General features: G+C 53.1%; 2 protein-coding genes across 4 annotated transcripts in view; one reads left to right on the top strand and one right to left on the bottom strand.

The window, feature by feature from the left end:
* The window catches only part of CEP104 (centrosomal protein 104), a 43,046-nt gene extending 36,281 nt beyond the window's left edge, over nt 1-6,765 (bottom strand). The window contains exons 1-2 of the mRNA XM_045548690.1: nt 6,670-6,765; nt 2,520-2,646 (exon numbers count right to left, since the gene is read on the bottom strand). Coding sequence (XP_045404646.1) covers nt 2,520-2,632 — 113 coding nt within the window. The 5' untranslated portion in view covers nt 2,633-2,646; nt 6,670-6,765. The remainder of the gene's footprint in view (nt 1-2,519; nt 2,647-6,669) is intronic.
* A 427-nt stretch (nt 6,766-7,192) lies between these two features.
* On the top strand, nt 7,193-23,470 carry DFFB (DNA fragmentation factor subunit beta). Of its 3 annotated transcripts, none has more exons than XM_045548686.1 (7): nt 7,193-7,401; nt 8,307-8,433; nt 11,268-11,456; nt 12,411-12,490; nt 14,199-14,369; nt 16,605-16,705; nt 22,188-22,503. In XM_045548686.1, the coding sequence occupies exons 1-7, from the start codon at nt 7,288-7,290 to the stop codon at nt 22,420-22,422; spliced, it is 1,017 nt and encodes a 338-aa protein (XP_045404642.1). In that variant the 5' UTR covers nt 7,193-7,287; the 3' UTR covers nt 22,423-22,503. The 3 variants fall into 3 exon arrangements, with proteins under 3 accessions (XP_045404642.1, XP_045404643.1, XP_045404645.1); XM_045548687.1 differs by having other exon boundaries at nt 21,800-22,276; XM_045548689.1 differs by lacking the exons at nt 14,199-14,369; nt 16,605-16,705 and having other exon boundaries at nt 22,188-23,470.
* The last annotated feature ends 72 nt before the right edge of the window (nt 23,471-23,542 follow it).

Below are 23,542 nucleotides of genomic sequence, written 5' to 3'. Positions count from 1 at the left end.
AAACTGTTTAAAGAAAACCAATGTAACCAATAAACTTTGAAGTTGTATAGTCCTGTGCCACATACTGATGGTGGGCCCTTAAATTTATAATGCCTTGTCTTTACTGTGCCTTTCCCACGTTTAGACATGTTGAGATACACGAACACGTCCCACTGTATCAGAGCTGCCTGTGGCGTTCAGTACAGTAACGCAGGCTGTAGCCCCGGAGCGGTCAGCCACACCACAGGGCCTGCGTGCAGAGTGGGCTCCGCCACCTGGCTGTATCAGTGCCCCTGTGATGCTCGGACCTCACCCAGTCCCGCATCCCCCTCCCCACCCCACCCCCGGTGCAGCTAAGGCTCCGCCATTTGGGTGAATCCCGATTAAATGCTGGCAGCACGTAAGAGCTAAGTCGCAAATTCTCATTTGTCTTCTGTGCAAAGGTTGTATTTGCAGAGTTTTTTAGTTTTATGGTTGGGCTCCTATGATAAAAGATTTTGTGCCTAATTGCTTTTATACGACACCAAGCTTTAACAAAAAACATCTCTTTCAAATTTCTCTTCAACATGTGTACACCTTTATAAAAATGTTCCTTATTTGACTGTTTATTCAATTTTGAGTTTTATTCTTTTCCTGAAACATTTAAGTCTTTTTTTATCTCTGTTGTTAACTAGGTGTGTAGTAGGCTGCGCCGTCTGGGTTTGTGTAATACACACTATGATGTTTCCACAACAATGAAATCGCCTAACGGTGCATTTCTCAGAATGTATCCCTGTCACTAAGTGACACATGACTATATTTTTAAAAATCCTTCAAGAAAAGGGCCTATGATTTAGCTGCTCAACAGTTTATAGATGAATCAAAAATACCCTTCAAGCTGAATATAAAGAGAAATACCACATCTAAAAAGGCTACTATGTAAGTAGCCTTTCAAGATAAATTGACAACTACAGATTTCTTTTTGAATAAAAATAATTTGGCAATTAAAAAACTGATGCCCAGAGGCTAGAGTGGTTGGTATAAACTTTATGCTTTCTTGGAAAAGCGTCTCGCTCTGAAGAGTTCAAGCTCTTCGATTCCAAGGTTGTGAGGATGGTATTGGGGGACATCCCGCCAGCCCTGGCGAGGACTCCTAGCGCTGCCCAGAGGCAGGTGAGTCAGCTGCGTGGGGGGCGGTATTAGCAGCTCCCGTGCCTGCAATATCAGCTCTCCCCATGATGAAGGTGCTATTTCATCCCCAACTGCTTTCCTCGTGTTTCATTTCTCAGTTCATTCAGAACTCAATTGCAGGGAAATGCAGGGAAAGGGAGTCTTGTTTGTTGGGTTCCCTCAAAAACTTCAAAAGGAAAATATGTTTTAACTTTAAATGTGATTTATATTCAATTTCAGCAAAACATCTTCTGGATAAAAGCAAAACACAATCATATCAGTGAATTTAAAATGTCATACATATTTACATATTCATGAGTTAGGAATAAATTGTGACTTCTCAGACTTGAAAATCAGTCACAAAGAACACCGTTGCTAAGAGGTGGAGACAAGATGGGTGAGTTTGTGTCACATGACTGAGGGCAGAGGGCAGAAGTTGAGTAAGTGGGAAAAGCCAGGTCACGCTACTCAGCAGAGAGCTGACTACCTTTGGTGAAGAAGGACGATCTCTCAGGAAAAAACAACAGAGGTAAGAAAGACTTAAATGTTTCAGGAAAGTAATAAATCTAAACACTCACATAATGAACATTTTTATAAAGGTGTACACCTTTGTGTGTACACAAATTTGAAAGATACTTTTTTGGTTAAAGCTTGGTGTCACATAAAAGCAGTTAGGGCCAGGCATGGTAGCTCATGTTAGTAACCCCAGCACTTTGGGAGGCCAAGGTGGGAGGATCACCTGAGGCCAGGAATTCGAGATCAGCCTGGACAACATACTGACACCTTGTCCCTACAAAAATTAAAAAAAATATTAGCTGGGCATAGTGGTGCATGCCTGTAGTCCTAGCTGCTCGGGAGGCTGAGGCAGGAGGATCCCATGAGCCCAGGAGTGAGTTCAGGGTTGCAGTGAGCTATGATTGGGCCACTGCACTTCAGCCTGGGTGACAGAATGTGACCCTGTCTCAAAAAACAGCAGTTAGATGCAAAATATTTTATCATAGGAGCCCACTGTAAAACTAAAAAAATCTGCAAACACAACCTTTGCACAGAAAGCAGATGAGAATGTGCGACCCATCATGTGACTCGGGAGTATGATTAGACAATTGTGGGGGGTCATTTCTGTTCCTTATTCTTTTCTGTATTTGCATACTTTCTTAAGTGTGGATGAATGTTATAACGAAAAAAGGGTCAATAATCTTCTTTAAAATAAACAGAAAGAAAAAATCCACCGCAGAACAAAATGTCTGACACTGCAGCACAACCCGACAACCTCGTGGTCCCCACGTCCAAGTTACGGTAAAGTTCGAGGCTCAGAATAAGAGGAATCCCCACTCCCTTCAGGGACCCAACACTGCTGCCCAGCCCACGCCCTCACCCTGCCCAGCCCTCACCTTGGTGACCTCCACCCACTGACGGTCGGCGCATGAATCATGAGTTCCCGGGCACTGAAGCCGTCTTCGTGTCCGGATGAGCTGACAACTACAAATCCAATCTTGTGGGGCATTCTGCACGCTTTGGCTATTTATAAAAACAGGAGAGATTTCTTTAAAGTGATTCGCTAACACAATATAACATTTAAAGTGCTAGTTCATTCCTTGCTAATGTACATAATAATTCACTAAGCATTCAGAATTTTTTCATCACTTTGAAAGAGTCTAGTTTTTTTGTCAAACATTTTTTATAGACACTTCTAATTCTACTTAAGCTATCATTTACATTATATTAACTTTTCCCAAATATTTGTGCAAAGAATTTGACCAGTGATGTGGATTGAATTGTGTCCCCCCAGAAGATAGGCTGACGTCCTACCTGTGGTACCTGTGAATGTGACCTTATTTGAAAATAGGGTCTTTGTGGTCGAAATCTAGTTAAACTGAGGTCTGGCTAGGGTCCTTACAAGAAAGGGGACAGAGACACAGACACGCACAGGGAGCACAGAGGCAGACTGGAGCGATGCACCTGCAAGCCCAGGAATGCCTGGGATCAATAGAAACCTCCAGACGTTGAAAGAGGCAGGGAAGGATGCCCCCCTGAGCCTTCAGAGAGAGCGTGGCCCTGCTGCCACCTGGGTCTCAGACTTCTAGCCTCCAGAACAAATTTATGCTATTATTAGCCATCTTGTTTGTGATACTTTGTCATGGCAAAAAGTTTTTTGCTAGTATATAAATACAAACTTGTTTGTATTAGTTAGGAAACTAGTCCAACCAGTAAGTTAACGAGTTATACAATAACAAGGCAGAAAAGGCAATTTAAATACTGACAAAATAATGATCACTAAATGAAAATGTACAACTAGAAGGAAGAGCAGGAACTACGGACAGACAAATTAAGTACAAAAATGTTCACACAGAGTTGGGATGAGTGATTTACATATAGGATACATTTAAATATTAGTTGGATGATTTTATTTTTAATGTCATGATTTTTTAGTGAACCTGACATTGCTCATAGTTCGATACCATCATTTTGAGGGTGGATGCTGTGCCTGACAGCCATCCTCTCCTCACTTGCAAACAGCATCTCAGTTTTCCATCGGGGTCCCTCCCCTCCCCACCCTGGCTCTGGTGGGGTTGCCCACTCGCCCTGCACCGTCCCCCTCGGTCCCCTCTGTGCGGGGCCCATTTCCAGGCTTGGTCAGTCCATGAATTCCACATCCCTCCACAGTAGCGGGTTCAGGGTGGGAACATGAGTGTGTGAGCCAGCTTTGACTGACGACACTCAAATGCAGGACTTTGCTGGGCCTGCTGGGAAAGAGCAGCTTTCTACCCCCTGGGCCCGCTGGCCCAGGGCTGCTGGAGGCCACCAGATAGGGAGGTCATGCAGCATGTGCAGCCAACCCAGGGAAGCAGTGCCGACCAAGGCAGAGCCACCCTCTGAGCCCTTAGACTCAGCCATATTTAAAGCCCAATCTGCTTATGGACCCGGTTACTTTTCATTCACTAAGCCAATCAAATTCCTCCTAAGTAAGCCAATTTGAGTTAGATCTAAATCATCAGCAAAAAGGAAAAAAGGAAGACTGCTCACTAAAACAGAGGATAGGCTGGGCGCGGTGGCTCACGCCTGTAATCCTAGCCCTCTGGGAGGCCGAGGCGGGTGGATTGCTCGAGGTCAGGAGTTCGAGACCAGCCTGAGCGAGACCCCATCTCTACTAAAAATAAAAAGAAATTATCTGGACAACTAAAAAAATATATATAGCAAAAAAATTAGCCGGGCATGGTGGCGCATGCCTGTAGTCCCAGCTACTCAGGAGGCTGAGGCAGTAGGATTGCTTAAGCCCAGGAGTTTGAGGTTGCTGTGAGCTAGGCTGACACCATGGCACTCACTCTAGCCCGGCCAACAAAGTGAGACTCTGTCTCAAAACAAAAACAAAAACAAAAACAGAGGATAAAGAAGAATCCATCAGAAAGTTCTCTGGGATAAGATATGCTATGAATTGAAATTCTCCACAGGAGGTAACATAAACACATGCCCCCAATGAAACTGCTTATTTTGACATGCTTGATGCATGATCTAGATCTTTCTTTCACTTTCATTGAGACTTGAAGAGGGTCAATTCAACAAATTAGTTGTTGGCTGGCACTTGCTGATGTTTCTTGGAATGCATGGACAAAAGTGTTAAAATGAGAATGATAAGCCGCTATTAAGAATCTTAGTTATTTCTTACACAAAGTCCATAGCAGGCGGCACTGTGCGGGGGGGGGGGGGGGGGGGCGCGACATGCAGCCAGCAAGCTCATGAGCACGGACGGCGTCACGCCAGCTCATCACTGGACCGCTGCACAGCCCCAGCTGCGTCCCAGGCACCCCACGCCAGAAACACGCAGCCTCCCACCCCTCGAGCTCTTTGTGACCCAACACTTCTGGGTCACCCGGGCTCTGAGCCCAAAGTTACTTTTCCCTTGGCCGTGACACCTACCCTGACCACCTCCCCCCAACAGTGTGCCAAGTCTTGGTGGTCCTACCCTTCTTCTCCATCCCACCATGCTTTCTAGAGCACTGCCACAACTGTCTGGTGTTCCCCTGGAGCACAGCCCCTCACACTTGTCCTGTGCTCCTGCCAGAGGGACATGCCTCAGGCCTGGCTCTGGTCATGACCCAACTCAAGACCCTCCAGGGATTACAGTGTGCCCTAATCCAATTTGCTTTTTCAACTCTCACTTTTTGTCCTGAATTCTTGAATTCTGAAGTCCAGCCAAATTTAACTAAAGCTCAAAGCTAATATCCCTCTGCTCTGAATTCTGCTCTGATCATCTTTAAGAGCAGGTGCATCTCCCTACCCCCACCTTGAAAATAGCATTTGTTCTCAGGCAGTTGGGTTCCAATCTCTGATCTTAACCAATACACTCTGCTAGAGCACTAAGTCCTAAATATGGGGCATTTAAAGTCAAATAGAAAGGTGCTTCCACTATGCTATGCTGCCTCAATAAATCCAAAACAAAGCACTGGCCTTTCAGAGCCAGGGAGAAGAAATGCATGGGTGCTGTAGAGGAAATGTCCTCACCTCAGTTTGATACTCGAAAAGGATTCCCTTTTTAGCCCACTCCCTCCCAAAGATCTTCCACTTTGTACCCTAGGGTCTCCGTTGTGTAAACCCTCAAGGGTTACATGAGATACCTGGGGTGTCATTGAAGGATGCTACTTTCAGGCTTTATAAAAATTACCATTAACAATTTGGGAAGAACGGAAGCTCTGCTGAATGCCTAGTTCTCAGCTGGTCTTCCTCACCAGAGGCGTGCGGGATCCGGGCTGTCCACCGGCACCCCAGCACCCCCAGAGAGCGCCAGACTCCCCAAGCAGCATTTACACTCTCCTCCCATACTACACTCCTCCTAGTACTGGCACCGGAAAAGGTAATTAACTATGAATTAAACTGAAACTCATTGTAGCAACTTTTAAACATTCTGTTACCACACTAGGAAAGAAACTTTGTTTCCAGTTTCCTTAAGAAAACTTAAATGTTACACAATTAAATAATGATGTCTGGTCAAGTAATGTTAAGAATTGAAAGGGCTTCAGAGAAACCTGAAATCGAAGAAGAAAAGGATCAAAATTTAACCTACACGGGGCCAACGCAACATTCTCCAATCTTTTGATCCGCAGGACACGTTTTAAAACTGGTCCACTATGAGCTACGCGTCCAGAATAGGAAAAGTCGGGGCAGGAAAATTCCGTCCGACGCCAAACCCAGGGAACCCACTGGGAGGTGAACCAGCAGAGCGGGTCTCGGCGGCGGCGGTTCGCCGGGGACGCGGCGCGGCCGTGGGCAGGACGCGCCCGTGTCCACGCGGGCAGCCGTGGGGAGCCCCCGGCCGGGCAGGCACCCCCGACCCAAGACCGCCCCGCTCCGTGGGCGACAGCAAGTCCGAGGCCCGAACCCCCGCCGCCTGGGCTTGCAAAGCGTGCCCAGCTCCGCACCCGGCAGCGCCGACCGGGGCCTCCAGCGGGCCTGGGTCGCGGCGAGCCGCGGGCGCCGGGCGGCCCTCTCTCTCCGGCCCCGGCCCCCTCCCTGTCGGGGCTAACGGCGCCGCCGCCTTGACGGTACCTGTTCAGGGCGGAACGGTCCCCCGGCGGAGCCCCCGCGGCGGAGGGCGGCGGCCAGGGCGGGTGCAGCGCCGCTGCGGCCACGGGCAGCGGGCCCGAACTCTCGGGCCCGGGGGCGGGCGGGCACCGGCCCTCCGCGGACCTCGCCGGCGGCGCCACTCCCTCCGGCGGAACTCAGGTGGCGCCTCCCCCGCCGTCCCAGGTCGCCCTGCGCCCCCAAGCCGCAGCGGCGGTGGCAGCCGAGGAGCAGCCCCGGCCGCCTCCGCCCATCGCCCGGGCCACAGCCGCCGCTCTCATGACAACCAAGCCCAGCCCGGGGCCGAGAGCCTCTGCGCGTGCGCGACTCCTCCCTGACCCGGCCGCGCCTGCGCACAAAGAGGAGTGTCCATTTCTTCGGCCCTGGGGAAATGTCGCTCCGGCGCCGCGCCTGCGCACAAGGCGATGCGCGGCTTTGCTTCCGGGGCTTTCTGGGTAATGTAGTCTCCGGCCTCGGCGCCCGGCTGGTGCCAGAGACCCGGAGCCCGCCCGCGAGACCCAGGTGGCGCAGGCGACGGCTGTCTGAGCGGCGGACGCGCGGGAGCGGCGCCTGCGGGGCCCGGAGGCCTCGAGGACGTCTGCAATGCTCCAGAAAGCCAAGAGCGTGAAGATGCGGGCCCTGCGCAGCCCGAGGAAGTTCGGCGTGGCGGGCAGGAGCTGCCAGGAGCTGCTGCGCAAGGGGTGCCTGCGCTTCCAGGTGCGCCGGCGCGGGGCCCGCGAGCCGCTTCTGGCTGTCGTGCGCCGGGGACGGCCTGCGGGGCGGCCTGGAGCCCTCCTTCCCTCCGCTGACCGTGCAGGTCGCGACGGCTCTGCGCGGGCTCAGGGGCCTTGGCGTCAGTGCCCAGCTGGTGGTGCTCCAGGCGACAAGGCCACGTCCCCTCTGCAGCGTCGCTCAGCCCCCCCTGTGTGATAACGCGGTGGGGCAGGGTGGGCGCCAAATCCCTCTGCGGATTTCAGTCTTCATTCCCGTTCTTACTGTGCTTGTTTTCTTAGGCCAGTGCTAGGCTTGCGTGTGTGCATGTGTTGGTGGTCGGGGGAAGTTGCCATGAAAATGCCTAAAACTTCAGACAAGGCCTAAAAACAAAGCGTAAAACTGACCAGTGTGCAGTAACAGGGAACCGACCTCAGCAAGCCAAGAGTGTGTGTGCCAGCCACGAGCGTTCCAGCCACGCTTTTGCAGAGGCAGTGAGTCATTTTCAGAGAGACGCATGGTGGCAGGCCTGTAGTCTCAGCTACACGGAAGGTTGAGGCGGGAGGATCGCTGAGGCCAGGAGTTCAAGACCAGCCTGGGCAACATAGTAAGACACCCCCATCAAAAAAAAAAAAGTCTGTGTAGTGAATTCTGCAAAGCAAACAGTCACCACTTGGTATATGTTTTTACTTGACTTTTCGTATTTTAGAATGGCCTGTGGTCGGTCAGGTGCCCTTGTTTGGACGTGCTGATTCTTGTCTTGGGTATTGGTGTAGCAAACAGGCAGCATCCAGAGTCAGGCTCTTTACACAGAGCTCCTGCTTGTCATTTGTGAAGCCTGCAAATGAAAAACCCCGTCTTGCTGCCCCGAGAGTGGCCGTCTGAGACCCTTCCTCCTCCTGCCCCCGCAGCTCCCGGTGCGCAGCTCCTGGCTGTGCCTGTACGAGGACGGCACGGAGCTGACTGAAGACTACTTCCCCAGCATCCCCGACAATGCCGAGCTCGTGCTGCTCACCTCGGGCCAGACCTGGCAGGGCTGTAAGTGGCAAGGGCCTTGGGGGTGGGCGGGAAGCTGGCCCGCTGGGAGGTCCTGGGGGCTTAACCCACGTGCCAGCCAGGAAGGGAGGGGCCCCCTTACTCTACCCTCTGGTCTCAAGGAGGAGGCCCTCTGGAGTCAGAGCTGGTCAGGGCCACGCGGATGGCCAGGTCCTCAGTTCTCTTGCCCATGAGTGCAGTTGTTTAGTTGGTTGTCTTTTTAAAGAAAATTCTCTTAATTTTGTTTGTGTTCATTTGAGGCATCCTAGTAACTCTCTAGGACAAAGGGAGGGCTTGGGGTTGGGGCCTGCACAGTTTTGTGGGGAAGGTGGAGCCAGAGAGAGATGCCGCTCACATCTGCCGGGCTGTGCCTCTTTCTAAAGGGACGGGGTGGTGGCTGCCATCATGCTCAGTTTCTTACCTATTGGTGTTTACTGAGAGGCTGCCCTTAGGGCTCGTGTTTGGGGCACTTGCTTTGAGAGGTGGTTCTTTAGGGGTCTCTGGACAAAAGCCCCAGGACACAAATTTTGCCTTCCAGAACAGCTGGATGGCAAGTTTGGTGCTGCTTATGTGAGTGTCCCTGAGCGAGAGGGTCCAACCCCTGGGACAGGCTTGACACCATGGTGTGCCCTTCCTGGGAGGATTGTCTGGCTCTTGTGCAAAGGGAGTTATGCTTCAGGAGACACTGCTGGTGACCTGAGAAGGACGTGGGAGCTCCTGGGACCGGAGGGGGTCCCGGCTTCTCTGTGCACGGGGGAGGAAGAGGGAAGCCGAAGGGTAGTGTCTGTGTGGCGGGGGGCCGTGGTGTCAGGGCTGAGCTGTCAGCAGGAGGGGTGTGTGCTCTGAGGTTGCAGGTCCTCTTTCTCCACTGGGTCTTGTCCTTCTAGAGGAGGTGGCCAGAAAACATCACAGTGATGCCACCTGGGATGGCCCCTGTGGGAGCTGGGGCGTGGGCAGGAGACGGCGGGGTGTTGGGTGCCTTTGGATGTTTCCTTTTCTTTCCCAAATCGTGGTGAGGTTGAATGAGAGCAGAACAGGGTGCTCTCTCCATCCCTCCCCACTGCTCAGTCTCTTTGTCTGTCTGTCTTTGTCTGTCCCTCCTCTCTGGTGATTTGTCCCCCTCTCTCGCTGAGAACACCAGTCCTTTTCCTTGGTAGACTTTTAAAAAATATTTGAACTGTGTATTTAGAAACAATAGTAGATTCGCAGGAAGCTTTTGCGAAGAAAGTCAGGAAGTTCCTGTGTAGCCTTCACTGATTCCCCCAAAGGTGACATCTGACATAACCGTGGTACAGTCTCAAAACTAGGAAAGTGATGTTGGTGTAACATGTGTGTATTGTTCCGTCGGGTATCCCCAGGTAGATTCATGTGACCAGCACCACAGTCAGGGTACAGACCTCCCCCATCTGTCACCACCAAGTTTCTCCTTCATGCTGCCTCTCTGTAATCCTGTCCCTGAGATCCATCTAAGTTGTATGTATCAACAGTTTGTTCCTTTTTTTTTTTTGACACGGGGTCTCACTCTGTCACCCAGACTGGAGTGCAATGGTGCCATCATAGCTTACTGCAGCCTCCAACTCCTGGGCTCAAGCGATCCTCCTGCCTCAGCCTCCCCTTTAGCTGGGGCTACAGGGGCATGCCACCGCATCTGGATAATTCTTAAATTTTTTGTAAGGATGGGAATTGTGTTTCAATAAAGCTATTTAAAACAAAGGAAGAGACTTCCAAACTGTTTGCCAGAGTGGTTGCACCATTTACCTTTGCACCAGCAATGTACAAAAGATCCGGTTTCTCTGCAGCCTCACCAGCTTTGGGCATCGTTACTATTTTTTATTTAATCATTCGGATTGGTGTGTGGTGATACGATAGCTCATTGTGGCCTTTATTTGCATTTCCCCAATGGCTAATGGTACAGAACATCTTTATGTGCTTATCTGCCATCTGTGGATGCTCTTGGTAAAATGTTTCTCCATGTCTTTTGCCCATTTTCTAACTAGATATTCTTTTTTTTACTGTTGAGTTTTGAAAGGTTTTTTTCCCTAATACACCTGGATATGAGTTCTCCATCAGATATGCAGTTTGTGTGTATTTTCTCTTATTCTGTAGCTCGTCTTTTCTTTTTATTACTAGTATCTTTCCCAGAGCAAGAGTTTTGAATTTTGATGAAACTCAGTTTGTCAATTATTTTCTTTTACGCTTATGCTTTTGGTGTTAAGTTGAAGAACTTTTCACCAAGCCTTTGGTCCCCAAGATTTCCTCCTGTATTTTTCTGCATCAATTGATATGCTTATGTGACTTTTCTTCTGTAGCCTGTTGATATGGTGGATTGCACTGATTGATTTTCAAATATTGAACCATCCTTGCATTCCTACTTGGCCGTGGCATTTACATCTTTTTACCTATTACTGAGTTCTGTTTGCTCACATTTCGTTGGGGTCCTTGGTAGACTTTCACTTCCTATTAAGAGCTTGCTGGGAGAGCTCACTGCTTTAGGGAGTCATGAGAAGACTCTGTGACGGAGCAGAAAAAGTGATTTGCTGGTCTGGAGTAAGGTCTTGAGGGAAGGGCCAGAGAAGGGGCGGCTTGGTTCGGAGGAGAGGCCTCGAGAAACGGCAGCTTCTGCTGGGTGGCACTTCCATGTTCCAAGGCACATCCTCACAGTGCCCTGACAGGTGGTCGCCAGCCGGGGTCAGGGCAGGGATGAGGGCCTGGGGACAGTCCCCAGGCTCTGACAGGTTAGGATGGAGATGTGGGCAGAGACTCTTTTCGTGGCCAGGGGCAGCACGTGCCTTCCGCTGAACTGTACGCCTTTCTGTTTCTCCCCTTGTTGGTGGCAGATGTGAGTGACATTGGTCACTTCCTCAGTGTGTTTCACGAGCCCCACGCGGAGATCATCCAGGCCGCCCGGCAGCTGCTGTCGGGTGAGCAGGCCCCGCTGAGGCAGAAGCTGCTGGCCGACCTCCTGCAAAACGTCAGCCAGAACATAGAGGCTGAGACCCGGGCTGAGGACCCGCCGTGGTTTGAAGGTGCGTGTGGACGTGGGCTCTGGGCGCGCTGGGCTGGCCGGGGAGGGCTTCCTTGCAGCCTGAGGGTCCTATTTCCGGTCCCAGAGCCCCCCAACACGGGGCTCGCCTGGCTTCACGGGGGTCGGGGTGGGGTCTCTGAACAGAAGGTGCTCACAGGAAGCCCCCAGGCCTCATGGGGAAGGCGTCTAGCAAGAGCTCACGTGGCGGGTCAGAGTCCCCGGCAGCCCTTGTGTGGGCCTTTTTAATTATTTTTTTAAATTGTGGTAAAATATATAAAACGTAAAATTTACCATCTTAACCATTTTTTAGTGCATATTCAGTGGCATTAAGCACATTCTTGTTGCTGTGAACTGTCACCACCATCCATCTCCAGAACCCTTTTCATCTTCCCATTGAAAGTGTCCCCATTAAATACGACTCCCCATCCCTGCCAGCCCCTGGCCACTCCCATGCACTTCCCCTCTCTGTGATTTGACGACTCGGAGGCCTCCTGTGGGTGGGTCCTGCAGGGTTTGCCCTTTGTGACTGGCTGATTCCACTCGGCACAGACCCTCAGGTCACCATGTCATAGCAGGTGCCAGTTCCCTTCCTTGTCCAGGCCGAGTAACACCCGTTGTATGTACACGCCACATTTCCTAATGAGTGACACTTGGGTTGCTGCCGCCTTTTGGGCTGGTCTTTAAGGCCCGATGTAGCCAGCCCCGAGAGACTGAAACCCTCTTGGAAAAGGGGCTGAGGACTAGCCAGGCCGAAGCCCCTCGGTAGTGTTTGAGATGCTTCCAGAACAAACAAAACCTAAACGCACTGTGCACATCACTCTCAGAATGCTTCTCAAGACACAACAATGTGACTCTCACGTCCTGCCCCGCTTGGCATCTGGGCTGGACAGGGCACAGACTGAGAGGCCCCTGGCCTGCCCTGTGAACTATGGGGGTCTCCTCTTTTTCCTCGCAGGCTTGGAGTCCCGATTTCAGAGCAAGTCTAGCTATTTGAGATACAGCTGTGAGAGCCGGATCCGGGGTTACCTGAGAGAGGTAAGCCTGTGTTAGAGCCAGGGATGCTGGCGGGTCTAGGAGCGCCGGCTCTGCGGGGCTCAGGAGGTGGGCAGCTGGCAGGGCCAACAGGCCTGCACCTGCGCATGTCTAGCGAGCTGTTGTGACGAGCTAAGCCAGCAGATGCACCGTGCACCTGGAGGAGCACACGGCGTCACTGTCCTACTGCTCGGCCTCCTCCTGCAGTTGGCGTTAGGCTTCCGTCCTCCCCAGGGCAGGGTGCTCGGGTCCCCCTGGCCTGGGTGGGATTGGCAGTGCCTGGCCAGAGCGACACTTTCTCCTTCCATTGTGTGTTCCCCTGTTGTGTTGCATGGCGCCGGCCTGTGCATATCTTCATGTACTGGGTGGTTCGATTTTGACATGAACTTAATGTCTTCTCTCTGTCACCGTTTGCTCTGGCGGGTGCCTCTCTCCAGCACCGCATTTGTTTTCTGTCGCTCGGTGCAGCGCAGTCCCCTGACCTCTGAGAGGCAATGGAGAGGCCGGGCGGCGTTTGCCGCACTGCGTGCTGCCTGGAGGCACTTGGAGTCTGTGCTGGGTCTGAGCTCTGACTTTTCACATAGACCAGCCCCTCCCTTCTCAGGGAGACGTCCACACGGACGGATGCAGATTTAAGTGTGACGTTACCGGTGAAACCGAATTTCACCTCCAGGAAGAAATAGGCCCTGCCCGGCCCGCCTCCGCCTGGGTTCCCGCTCGTGGCCTGCGCTGGGGACCCTGCTGTCTCCCCCCTGCCCCCGCCGGGACCTCCCCAGGATGTCGAGCGCACACACGGCAGTGGCACCACCGCCCTGCCTTCATCCCGCGCCTGCCGACCTGTGGCCGCTGTGGGGAGGCCGAGCACAGCGCTGGTGTCGTCACCTGCTCCAGCTTGGGGGGTGGGGATGAGTGCCAGGGCAGACGGGGGAGAGGATGCCCAGAGCTGTGTTCATCATCTGTCCAGCTGTGGTCAAAGCTGGCAGAGGTCTGTGGGGCCAAGCAGCCACGCTGTAGGTGAGGGTCACCCCGGCAACTGTCACCTGGCTCCTTGGTCTGTAAGCCCCTCCACCTCCCTCCTCTCCCAGAGGTGGAGCCAGCTCTGCCCCTCACCTGTCTGCCACGTCTGAGTGTGGCTTTCCTCCTTACACAGCATGACACACCACACCATGCCACGCCACATCATGCCGTGACACAGTGTTAGCATGTGGAAGGCGCTGCAGAGGTCCCTGCGGCGGGCGGGGGGCTGCATGTTCTGTCCTGATGTTGCCCCACAGGGCTGGCGTCCCTGTGTCCATGGCCTACCCCACGCTGTGTGGCACAGTTTTCTGCGGTGTCATCTTTCTCTGCATTTCCTCAAGGTCTGGGTGACTGTCCCTGCTCCCCTGAATTTCCTAACCTAGCTCATGGCAGTTGTCCTAACTACGTGTAATAGGTCTGGGCCCTTCTGTTCCCCACTGCTCGCCTGACCACAGTGAGATGGGCGCTACCACTGACACTGTCTCCCCCAGTTCTCACGCAGCCTGATGGGCCGGTGTCGCGGTTCCCTCCACGTCATGGGCTTGGAGCAGTTTCCCAGGGCGGCAGCCGAGCGGGTGTTGACCCTGTGGCCTGAGGGGCAGGGTCTCTGAGGGCCGTGGCGTTGAGGATCAGGAGCCCAGCATGGGTTTAGGGCGTGGTGCGTCAGGTTCGGCGGTGCTCCTTGGTCGTCCAGGTGAACTCCTACGCCTCCACGGTGGGCACGGAGGCTCAAGAGGAGTACGTGCGGGTCCTGGACTCCATGTGTGAGAAGCTCAAGTCCGTGCAGTACAACAGCAGCTACTTCGACAGAGGAGCTAAGGCCAGCGGCCGACTTTGTACACCGGAAGGCTGGTTCTCCTGCCAGGTGAGCTGTGTGTCCTGTATCCTGGGGCCACCCAGGTGGGCTGGGGGCGCAGTCCTCCTGGGGCAAGGCAGGTGAGGACGTTCAGCCCTTGGCCCCCTGGGCACAGCCCCTTGGGAGGTGCAGGTCTCATGTTCAAGGTGAGGGCAGGACTGTCTCAGCCAGACGTTCTGAGACCTCACGCCCCTGGGAGTCCCCGGGGAGCTTGTACAGAGCTGCTGGGTCCACCCCAGGGCTTGTGTGTCTGTAGGCCTGGGCCGTGTCCTAGGCCAGCTCGGGCTGCCGGCACAGATCACTGTAGCTGGGAGCTTACACGGCAGACGTTCATTTCTCTTACTTCTGGAGGCGGGGAGTCAAGATCGAGGTGTTAACAGTTTCGGTGTCTGGTGGGGGCCCTCTTCCTGGCACGTAGAAGGGACCTTCTTGCCGTGTCCTTACACAGAGGGTGATGGGGAGAGCAGACTCTCCTATGTGTCTTCTCGTAAGGCCACTGATTCCACCAGGGGGCCACCCTCTGATCCCAGCTCTCCCAGAGGCCCCACCTCCTAACACCATCACCTTAGGGTTTAGGATTTGAGCACATGAATTTTGGGGGAACATAAACATTCAGACCACAGCAGCGGGCCCGAGAATCTGCATTTCTGACAAGTTCCTGCCCAGGGACTCCACTTTGAGAACTGCCAGTCTGGGGGGCAGTGAGCAGGTGCACACGCGGGGGTCTCGTGAGGGTGGGGTTCAGTGTTAGGAGCAGCGGCACCCACTGAGGGGCTGCTCAGAGGACATTTCAGGGCTCCTGAAAAATGATTCTGTCCCCCCAGATGAGGTTTCTAGATGACAGAGAGTTCCGGTATTTCAGGAATTGTGGCTGCATGTGGCATTCTGGGCACTAGTTACACTTGACTGCCAGGCAGGGTGGCATCGGCCAGGGCACAGGAACACCAGCTTGAACAGGTGCCACCACCTCCGGGGGCTCAGGGCCAAGTGTCTGGAGGCTGGAAACAGTGACCTTTGCAGGACGGATGGAGGCTATCGAGGCTCGTGCTTCTTCCCCGCTGCCTTGGCGGGTTCCCCTTCTGTGCCGTGTTAGGCGTGTCCAGCCTTGGGTGGCGATGGCATCTGGGGTTTGGTGAGTCTCCAGACCCCGCCCGGTGTGGGGAGGAACCAGGGGGCACCTCTTGCCATTTACAGCTGCAGTCGCCTCCGCAGTAACATCCCCCACGCAGGCGGCCTTCGTGGAGCCACTGAGAGGTTCCAGCAGCAGGGGCTGGGTGGCAGGGGTGGCCGCTTGTGGCTTCTTGTTACTGCAAAAGGCTCCTGGCTGCCACTGATGGGCAGATTCTTTCCATGGGTGCCGGACTCTGACCGAAAAAGTCCTTCCCAGCTGGCTTGACACCCAGACTTTAGATGAGCTCGCCTGGACGCTCACTGAGTGCCCACCGTGCCAGGCACTGTGCGAGGTCACCCCGGCCTCAAGGAGGTGCCAGCGTTGGGGACGGTGAAAGAAGTATAAACAGGCCAGGGCAGGGGACGCAGCCAGTGTCCTGGGGCATGGGGGGGGCCAGTCAGGAGGGTCCCGGGGAGGAGGCAAATCTTTGGCGTGGGGTTGGGTGGGGCTGGGCCGGTGGGACCAGGTGGGACCATCAGGGAGGAAGCAGCAGGAAGCAGTGAGCTCCACTGGGGAAGCTGTAGGTCTTTGGGAGCTGGGGGCGTGGGGTGGCAGCTGGGAGGTGGGGTGGCAGCTGGGAAGTGGGGTGCCAGCTGGGAGCCGGGCCACTCGGCTTACCTTCCACAGATGTCTACGACAGAATGAGTGTGCCGAGTGACCAGGAATGCCGGTGGCAGGGAAAACGGAAGCAGTGGCCATGGTGCCTTCAGCCTGGTGGCCCAGCCTCCATGTCAGGATTGTGGGGAAATATCCAGAAGCCTCGGGAGTGGGTAGAAAGGGAGCACCATGGCACACAGGTGCTCGCCACGTGTTGGCCCTGCCCTGGACAAGTCGGCACCTTGTGTGGCCCCCGCTCTCGCGAGGTGTGGCTGCTGGCGTGTGCTCGCAGGGGCGAGGGAGGGCTGGAGATAGCAGGCCTGTGCTGGCGTAGGTGGTGAGGTGCTTAGTGAACCCGTCGATCGGGACCAGATTCCCCTCGGGGCCTGCGTCTCAGTAGGATCATCTGACTTGGTGGTGGAGACAGCAGATGACAGACTCACGTCCTGGCCTCCTCTTGCTCTCTTGGCCCCCAGGGTCCCTTTGACATGGACAGCTGCTTGTCGAGACACTCCATCAACCCCTACGGCAACAGGGAGAGCAGGGTCCTCTTCAGCACCTGGAACCTGGACCACATGTAAGCGCTCTCTCCCAGGGGGGTTCCGGAGCGGCTGTCGCTGAGAACCATGTTCACGGGCCAGAGGAGCACCTCGCCAGGGTCCCGTCCCTGCCTCGGTTACAGCCCAGGGAAGGGCCGAGGGGTGGGTGCTCACTGTTCTTTCAGCACTGCTTGACCTGAGTTCCCCATCCCCTCCGTTCCCACCCAGGATGGGGCTGGGCCGCGTCTGCCTTCCCCAGAGCACAGGGCCCAGGCACAGAGGCACCTCGTGTGCTGGAACCAGGACGTGCCCCGACCGCGGGTGCTCTAGGCATGCAGGGCTCTTCTCGTTGAGTGAGGCCCAGCACCAGCGCAGTGGGCGGGGTGGTTTCTGTAGCTACACGAGCTCTACAGCACTAAAGAAAAGGGCAGGATGGAAAACTTCATTGTTTTAAACTCAGATACTTTCCTTAACCATAACTGTGTCTTCACCCTTGATTTATAAAGACAGAGATCTTCAAATGCCCTTAAAATGGCTCTACAGGTTGCCCGGCCCTCATCCGAAACCTGAAACTTCTGAACGTCGACACGATGGTCACAGGAAGTGCTCATCGAGCATCTCTGGTTTTCAGGTTTGGGATGATGAGTCAGTAAGTGAAATGCAATGTTCCCAAATCCAAAAAAATTCCAAACCCAAAACATGTCTAGTTCCAAGCATTTCAGATAAGGGACGCACAGCCTGTGTTACTTTTTGGAATTAGATTTTTGTAGAAGTATAAAACATCATAGCTGAACCACCCCTTCTGCACCAGTCCCTTTCCTTGCCCCTGGGGAAGCACCGTTCTGGAATCTGCGTGTCCTTGTGATGCTGTCACTGCACCTTCAGCACGTGCCTGAGCCCCACACGTATACACGTGGCGTCCTGCTCTGTCACTCTGCAGCGTGTTCTCACTTTACACAGTGCTTGTGGTGACGCGTTTGTAGATTTGGTGTATTTGTTTGAACAGATGCAGAACGCTTTATTTTTGAATAGATTCTAATTTTAACTTTTGTTTCCCTGCTGGTAGGCTTTTGCATTATTTCTGATTTTTCACTCTCATAAAAAACCCTGGGATGAACACTCATGGAATGAGCCCATATGGGCTGGTTCCACGTTATTTAAGGTGTGGTCACTTTTAAAGCGTCAGCAGCATCTGAGAGCGGGTTAGGAATGCAGATTCTCAGGCCCTGTCCAGACATTTCCCAGGAGCCGGGGGTCTGGGTATGTGTTCCAGCGTGGGGACAGGCTGCCTAAGTGACCTCCAGGCAGCCACCTTCCCCTGAGTACTGAGAATTTGTGTGAGTCCACGTTGCTCCACGTTCTTGCCACCGCTTGGTGCCATTGTCCTTTTATTGCATTCATCCTATCTGATAGGTGAAAAACAGATTCTCTTCCTTTAGTTTTTATTTTCCTGATTACTGGGAAGTTTGAGTATCTGTTTATTGGCCACTTGTGTTGTCTTAGTCTTCTTGTGTTGCCATAAAGGAAGATCTGGGGCTGGGTAATTTGTAAAGAAAAGAGGTTCATGTGGCTCACGGTTCTGCAGGCTGCACAGAGGCAGCGCCAGCGTCTGCCTCCGGGGAGGACCCCAGGCTGCTCCCGCTCAGGAGGAAGGTGGGGGGCGGGTGTGCGGGGAGCACGCGGTGAGAGCACAAGCAGGAGACGGGAGGCGCCAGGCGCTTTTCAACCACCAGTTCTCGCAGGACCTAAGTGGGAATGCACTCACTTTGGGGAAACGGCACCTGTCATCCATGGGGGACCCAAACACCTCCCACCAGGCCCCACCTCTAACACTGGGGACCCAATTTCAAGATGAGACTTGGGGGAGGGCAAACGAATGGTATCCAAACAGCCTGTGTCTTCTGTGTTGCTTTCCTGCGCTCATTTTTTATTGGGTTTTTGGTCTTAGTTATCGGTAGGGTTACTGTACATATTCTGAAAACTAATTCCTTGGTGGTTACTTATGTTAGAGATATATAATTTTGGCTTTAATTGTCTATAATTGTCTTTAATTGTGTGATGTCTTTTATCATGACAAGTTTTAAATTTCAATGTACTCAGGTATATCTTTTCATTTTTGTGTGTTCAGAAATCCTTCGCCCCCCCTGTTCAGCGTGAAGGTGTTCTCTGTCGTTCTTTGCTGGTGTCCGGGGCCCCTTCTGACACGCAGCAAGCACCAAGCTGATTTCTCCCGGCTGCTCCCCTACTTTTCTCGACCCTCTGGGGGTGGGGACGTTGGCCGAGGGCACACAGCCGCATTTTAACATGAGCCTGGCTGCCCAGCACAGAGAGCAGAAAACAGAGAGGACAGCAGAATCTGCAGCACGAGCCCGAGTAACGTCTCATGTAATGTTGGTTTCAGTGACATTTTCTCTAAGTAGATACAGTTACACAGGGATATGTGTATTGGGTTTTAATTAAAAACGGAGTTTTTACCACCAGCAATCAAAAAGCTAGAGAAACACTGGTCTGTCTGCCACAGGCTGCCCCTGACACATGTGGGCTTGAAGCCACATGCCCCGTGTTTACATGTTTAAGAGTTAAAGCTAACAAAGGACAAAATAAGATGCATGCCATCCTCCTACCTGGACTTACATATCATCATGGCCTGCAGGCTAGGTGCCACGTTCCAGAAGAATTTGCGGACTTTCGGGTTCCAGAACATGGCAGTACAGGGCAACTGGCCCCTGGTGCCAACCCATGGCCCTTCTCTTCCCACCTGAGTGCCACTTTGTGCCACAGGGACCTTCATGTGCATGCCTGAGGTGTCTAGGCTCTAACACCCTCCCCCTCCGGCCGAGGGGCGTGTGCCCTGGGGTGGGCTTGTCCCTGGAGGGTGTGCTGGCCAAGAGCCGGTGCAAACCTGGAAGCAGTTCCGGGGGGTCCCGTGAAACACTGCAGGCCCAGCGCTGGAAGTGTGGTCTGGGAGGGTGGGTCCGGGTGCCCCTGGCCCAGAAGCAACCTGCCACCCCAAAGGGGTGAGTGGGGTTTAGCCCGGGGAGGCACCCAGGGGTGGGGCCTGGAAAGTGCTGTCCGCATTCTGGAGGCCTAAGGGCCTTTCAGTGCCATAAGCTGCGGGAATTGCCCCGAGTATGCCAGCCATGTCCCTGGTACCCAGACTTTCTACTGAGACTCTTCACTGGTGCCTTTGGCCCCTTACTTAACTTCATTAATTTTTAATTTTTTTTATTCCTACCTCTACTTCTTTGGGTTTCTTTTTGCTTATCCATGAATTTGTTTCTCTTTGTATCTAACATATAGTTAAGGTTATAAGTTTTTCTTGATGCTACTAGTGTATAGTATAGTTGAGGGCGGGGCCCTGGGTCACTGGGTAGTGTGACAGTGTGATGGAGGGTGGGACCCTGGTCACTGGGTAGTGTGACAGTGTGATGGAGGGTGGGACCCTGGTCACTGGGTAGTGTGACAGTGTGATGATGGAGGGCAGTGTCCTGGTCACTGGGTAGTGTGACAGTGTGATGGAGGGTGGGACCCTGGTCACTGGGTAGTGTGACAGTGTGATGGAGGGCGGAGTCCTGGTCACTGGGTAGTGTGACAGTGTGATGGAGGGCAGAGCCCTGGTCACTGGGTAGTGTGACAGTGTGATGGAGGGTGGTTCCTGGTCACTGGGTAGTGTGACAGTGTGATGGAGGGTGGGGCCCTGGGTCACTGCCAGTCCTCATGGTGCATTTGTGGGGCTTCTCTTGCTTGTCAGAGTGTTATTCCTTCTTCTGTTTGTCCTTTTGGGTTCTGAATTCGTCCCAGTGGGAACTGTTTTTTCTGTAGACATCCTTATGTGCTGCTTGTGAGAATGTCCCTACAAAGTGGTTTGCATTTGTTTCCTCCAGATGCCCAGGGTTGTTTCGTGGCTCTGAAACAATTTTAGATTATTTCTTGCTTGTGGTTCCCGTGTTTGTTGGTAGTGTACTTGTGGACCACATGCCTTGTGTTCGTGGGTGACCATGGAAGGGGGTTACGTGAATGGCTCCCAAAGAGTCACTCCCGGCATCCACACCCTTGGGGACTGCCCTGGCCCACTCTGCCACGCTGCATTCAGGCTTGGCCATGTGATACCAGGGAACAGGGCACAAACAGCAAACAGAGGCCTGGAAAGTGCTTGCACACGGGGGCTTGTCCTCTGTGGACGCTGCTGTTACCATGTGAGGGAGCCGGAGCCTGAGCCTGCCCCGGTGGTGGACGCCACGCAGGGACAAGGGCCCAGCCCGCAGCCAGTGCTCCTGCAGACACAGCCCCAGCCTGCCAGGTGACACTGGCAGACCCGCTGGGTCAACCCACAGAACACTGAGTTTATGGTGGCTGGCTGTACAGAAGTAGGGAACCGCTGCAGTGGGTCCTTCCTTCCTCTCACCCAAAGGCCTGGATTCGGCTCCAGCTTTTGTGTCCCCTTTAAGGACAGGCACGGGGTCTCAGTCCCACCTCTCCTGTCTCTTGAGCATTCCTGGCCTGTATCAGGGGCAGGAACTCAGGTATGGCCCTGGTGAGTAGCCTGCCTGGTGGGTCAAGCCTTAATTTCTCTTGTCTCTGCAGCTGGGGAGCCCCCTTCTTTTTTTTAATCTCAACTATGTATTTTAAAAAAGGTGACTTTGTTTGGCATTTCTCTGTATCGTGGGGAGGGGGTCCATGCCAGCCTAGCCCACCATGGGCCAAAGCCCTGCTGTGGGGTCTCTAACCCCATCTTGTCACTTCCCAAGTGCCTACCCATGGTGACTGGGCCTGTGAGTGGTTTGCGTGTACCTGAAATAGCTTCACACAAAACAACATCATCTATTTTTTAAACACAGATGCACAAATACGCAAATAGACGTATGAAATTGGCACTGAAAGGTAGATATCAAACCCTTAATAGTGATTACCTCTGGGGCGTACAGAGGAGATGAGATTAAGGGTGGTAGGCAAAGGTGACTTCAGCTTTATTTGTAATGGTATACTTTTAAAATTTTCATTCAATATCAGGTATTTTTTAAATAAATCTATACGTAGGTGAAATGTGGAAGTGAATAAGCCAGCTGTCAATGGTGGATAACTGCGAGTGACAGGAACATGGCTGACTCCCCTTTTTTCCTGTGGATTTTCAGTGTTTTGAGCAACGTCCACAAACCAAGCTTTGAAAAGTGCCACAGCAGAGCTCCTGCACCAGGCTCTGCCGGACAGACCTGGCCCCGGGCACGGCCGCCTGTTGGTGACGGCATTAGCAGGCGTCTGGGGAGAGTCGCGCCCAGGGCTCCGGAGACAGCCCCCGGAGCTGCTCCTTCCCTGGCCCCGGCTCTTTAGGATGTTTCCACATGAGGCTCCCGCCAACATCTCAATTCTCCGCTCGCCTTTTCCTGTGAACAGCCAAACGTTCTGTGCTTAGCTACGACGACCGAGTCAGAACCGTGTCGTAAACATCCCTGTGGTTTGATGGGAAATGTGCCTGTGGCACTGTGACGGCAGAAAGTGACGATCTCTGACCTTGCTTTGCAGAATAGAAAAGAAGCGCACCATTGTCCCCACGCTGGCCAAAGCCGTCAAGGGACAAGACGGAAGAGAAGTAGACTGGGAGTATTTTTACAGCCTGCTTTTCACCTCAGAGAACCTCAAGCTCGTGCACATCGCCTGCCACAAGAAAACTACCCACAGGCTCGGCTGCGATCCCGACAGGATCTACAAACCCCGGACAGGGCCGCGGAAGAAGCGGCTGGCTCGCAAGTCCCAGTGATGCCACGCACCGCATGCTCAGGTGGGGCCTCATGTGTGCGCGGAATTTTAACAGGTGCTAATTTTTTTTTTCTTTTTTGGTCACTCCAGTATTTCCTGGAAAAAAACTTAAAAAAAAATATTTCCTACAATTCTGATTTCCATATATATCTCAATCTGTTTTCTGTGCCTTTTGAGAGCCCAACTTCCAGAGGACGGCTTTAGGGTGCTCACGGGACATCCGTGGGTCACACTGGCCGGCAGGGACCAGGACTTGTCTTTGAGCTCAGAGATCCTTCATTTTCTGACGTCACCAGTGTCGTGTTGCTCACATAGCGTGGGCTCTGCACTAAACCGTGTCATGGCTGGACTTGGCTGCCCTGCCTGGGGGACGAGTTGTCTGTGTGTCACCTCTCTCCTTCCACAGCACACGGCAGCTCTATCGTCCGGACTCTTCTTAAGCGCCCCGAAGAGCAGGGCAGCACCTTTGGGTGACACGTCTGTGCTGCATCAAGGACACACAAGGACACTGTCGCCGGACTGTGTACGGTGGCAAAGTGTGAGCCCTCCACAGTCCACAGCAGGGCGACCGCTGGTTGTGGCCCACGTTGGACCATGTGAAACTGCTGTTTCTCTAGGTTAAAAGTGCTCAGATGTCATTTATTGCACGATCCAACCTGATACATCCACACAATGCAACACTATAGCAGTTTGAGGCGTCCACGAGATGAGCGTTCGCGTGGAGAAGGGACGCTGTTCGTGCCCAGGCGGCTCAACTCTGCAGAGTATGACCCGTTTGTCTACAAAGGGCAGGTGCTCACGTCATCCACATGTGTCAGTGTGTGCAGGGAACATGCCAGACTGTGAACAGCAGTAATCCTGGGGACATGGTGGGGTGAGACTGGGTGACAAAGGACTCATTTTCCAAATCGTGTGTAATACTTGAATTTTTTGAAATGAGCATGTATTAACATTAAAAAATGTACTTTTTACAGTCATACATTTGTAATATTTGAACTTTTACATTGATTATATAATCAGGAAAAGCAATAAAGATTTTTTTAACAATAGACATGCCACAAAAGTTCGCACTCATTGAGAATAATGAAATCAAGGATAAAAATAAGGGGTCAGTGATGTTC

The sequence above is a fragment of the Lemur catta genome, chromosome 3, assembly GCF_020740605.2.
Source record: "Lemur catta isolate mLemCat1 chromosome 3, mLemCat1.pri, whole genome shotgun sequence".
NCBI lineage: Eukaryota > Metazoa > Chordata > Mammalia > Primates > Lemuridae > Lemur > Lemur catta.
The sequence above is the reverse complement of the archived record's forward strand: the minus strand, read 5'-3'. Positions and strand labels throughout refer to the sequence as shown.

Coding starts and splice junctions, on each gene's coding strand:
- DFFB (XM_045548686.1), top strand. CDS start 7,288: ATGCTCCAGAAAGCCAAGAGCGTGAAGATGCGGGCCCTGCGCAGCCCG. Junction 11,457..12,410: donor GGACCCGCCGTGGTTTGAAG/GTGCGTGTGGAC, acceptor TTTTCCTCGCAG/GCTTGGAGTCCCGATTTCAG. Junction 12,491..14,198: donor TCCGGGGTTACCTGAGAGAG/GTAAGCCTGTGT, acceptor TTGGTCGTCCAG/GTGAACTCCTACGCCTCCAC.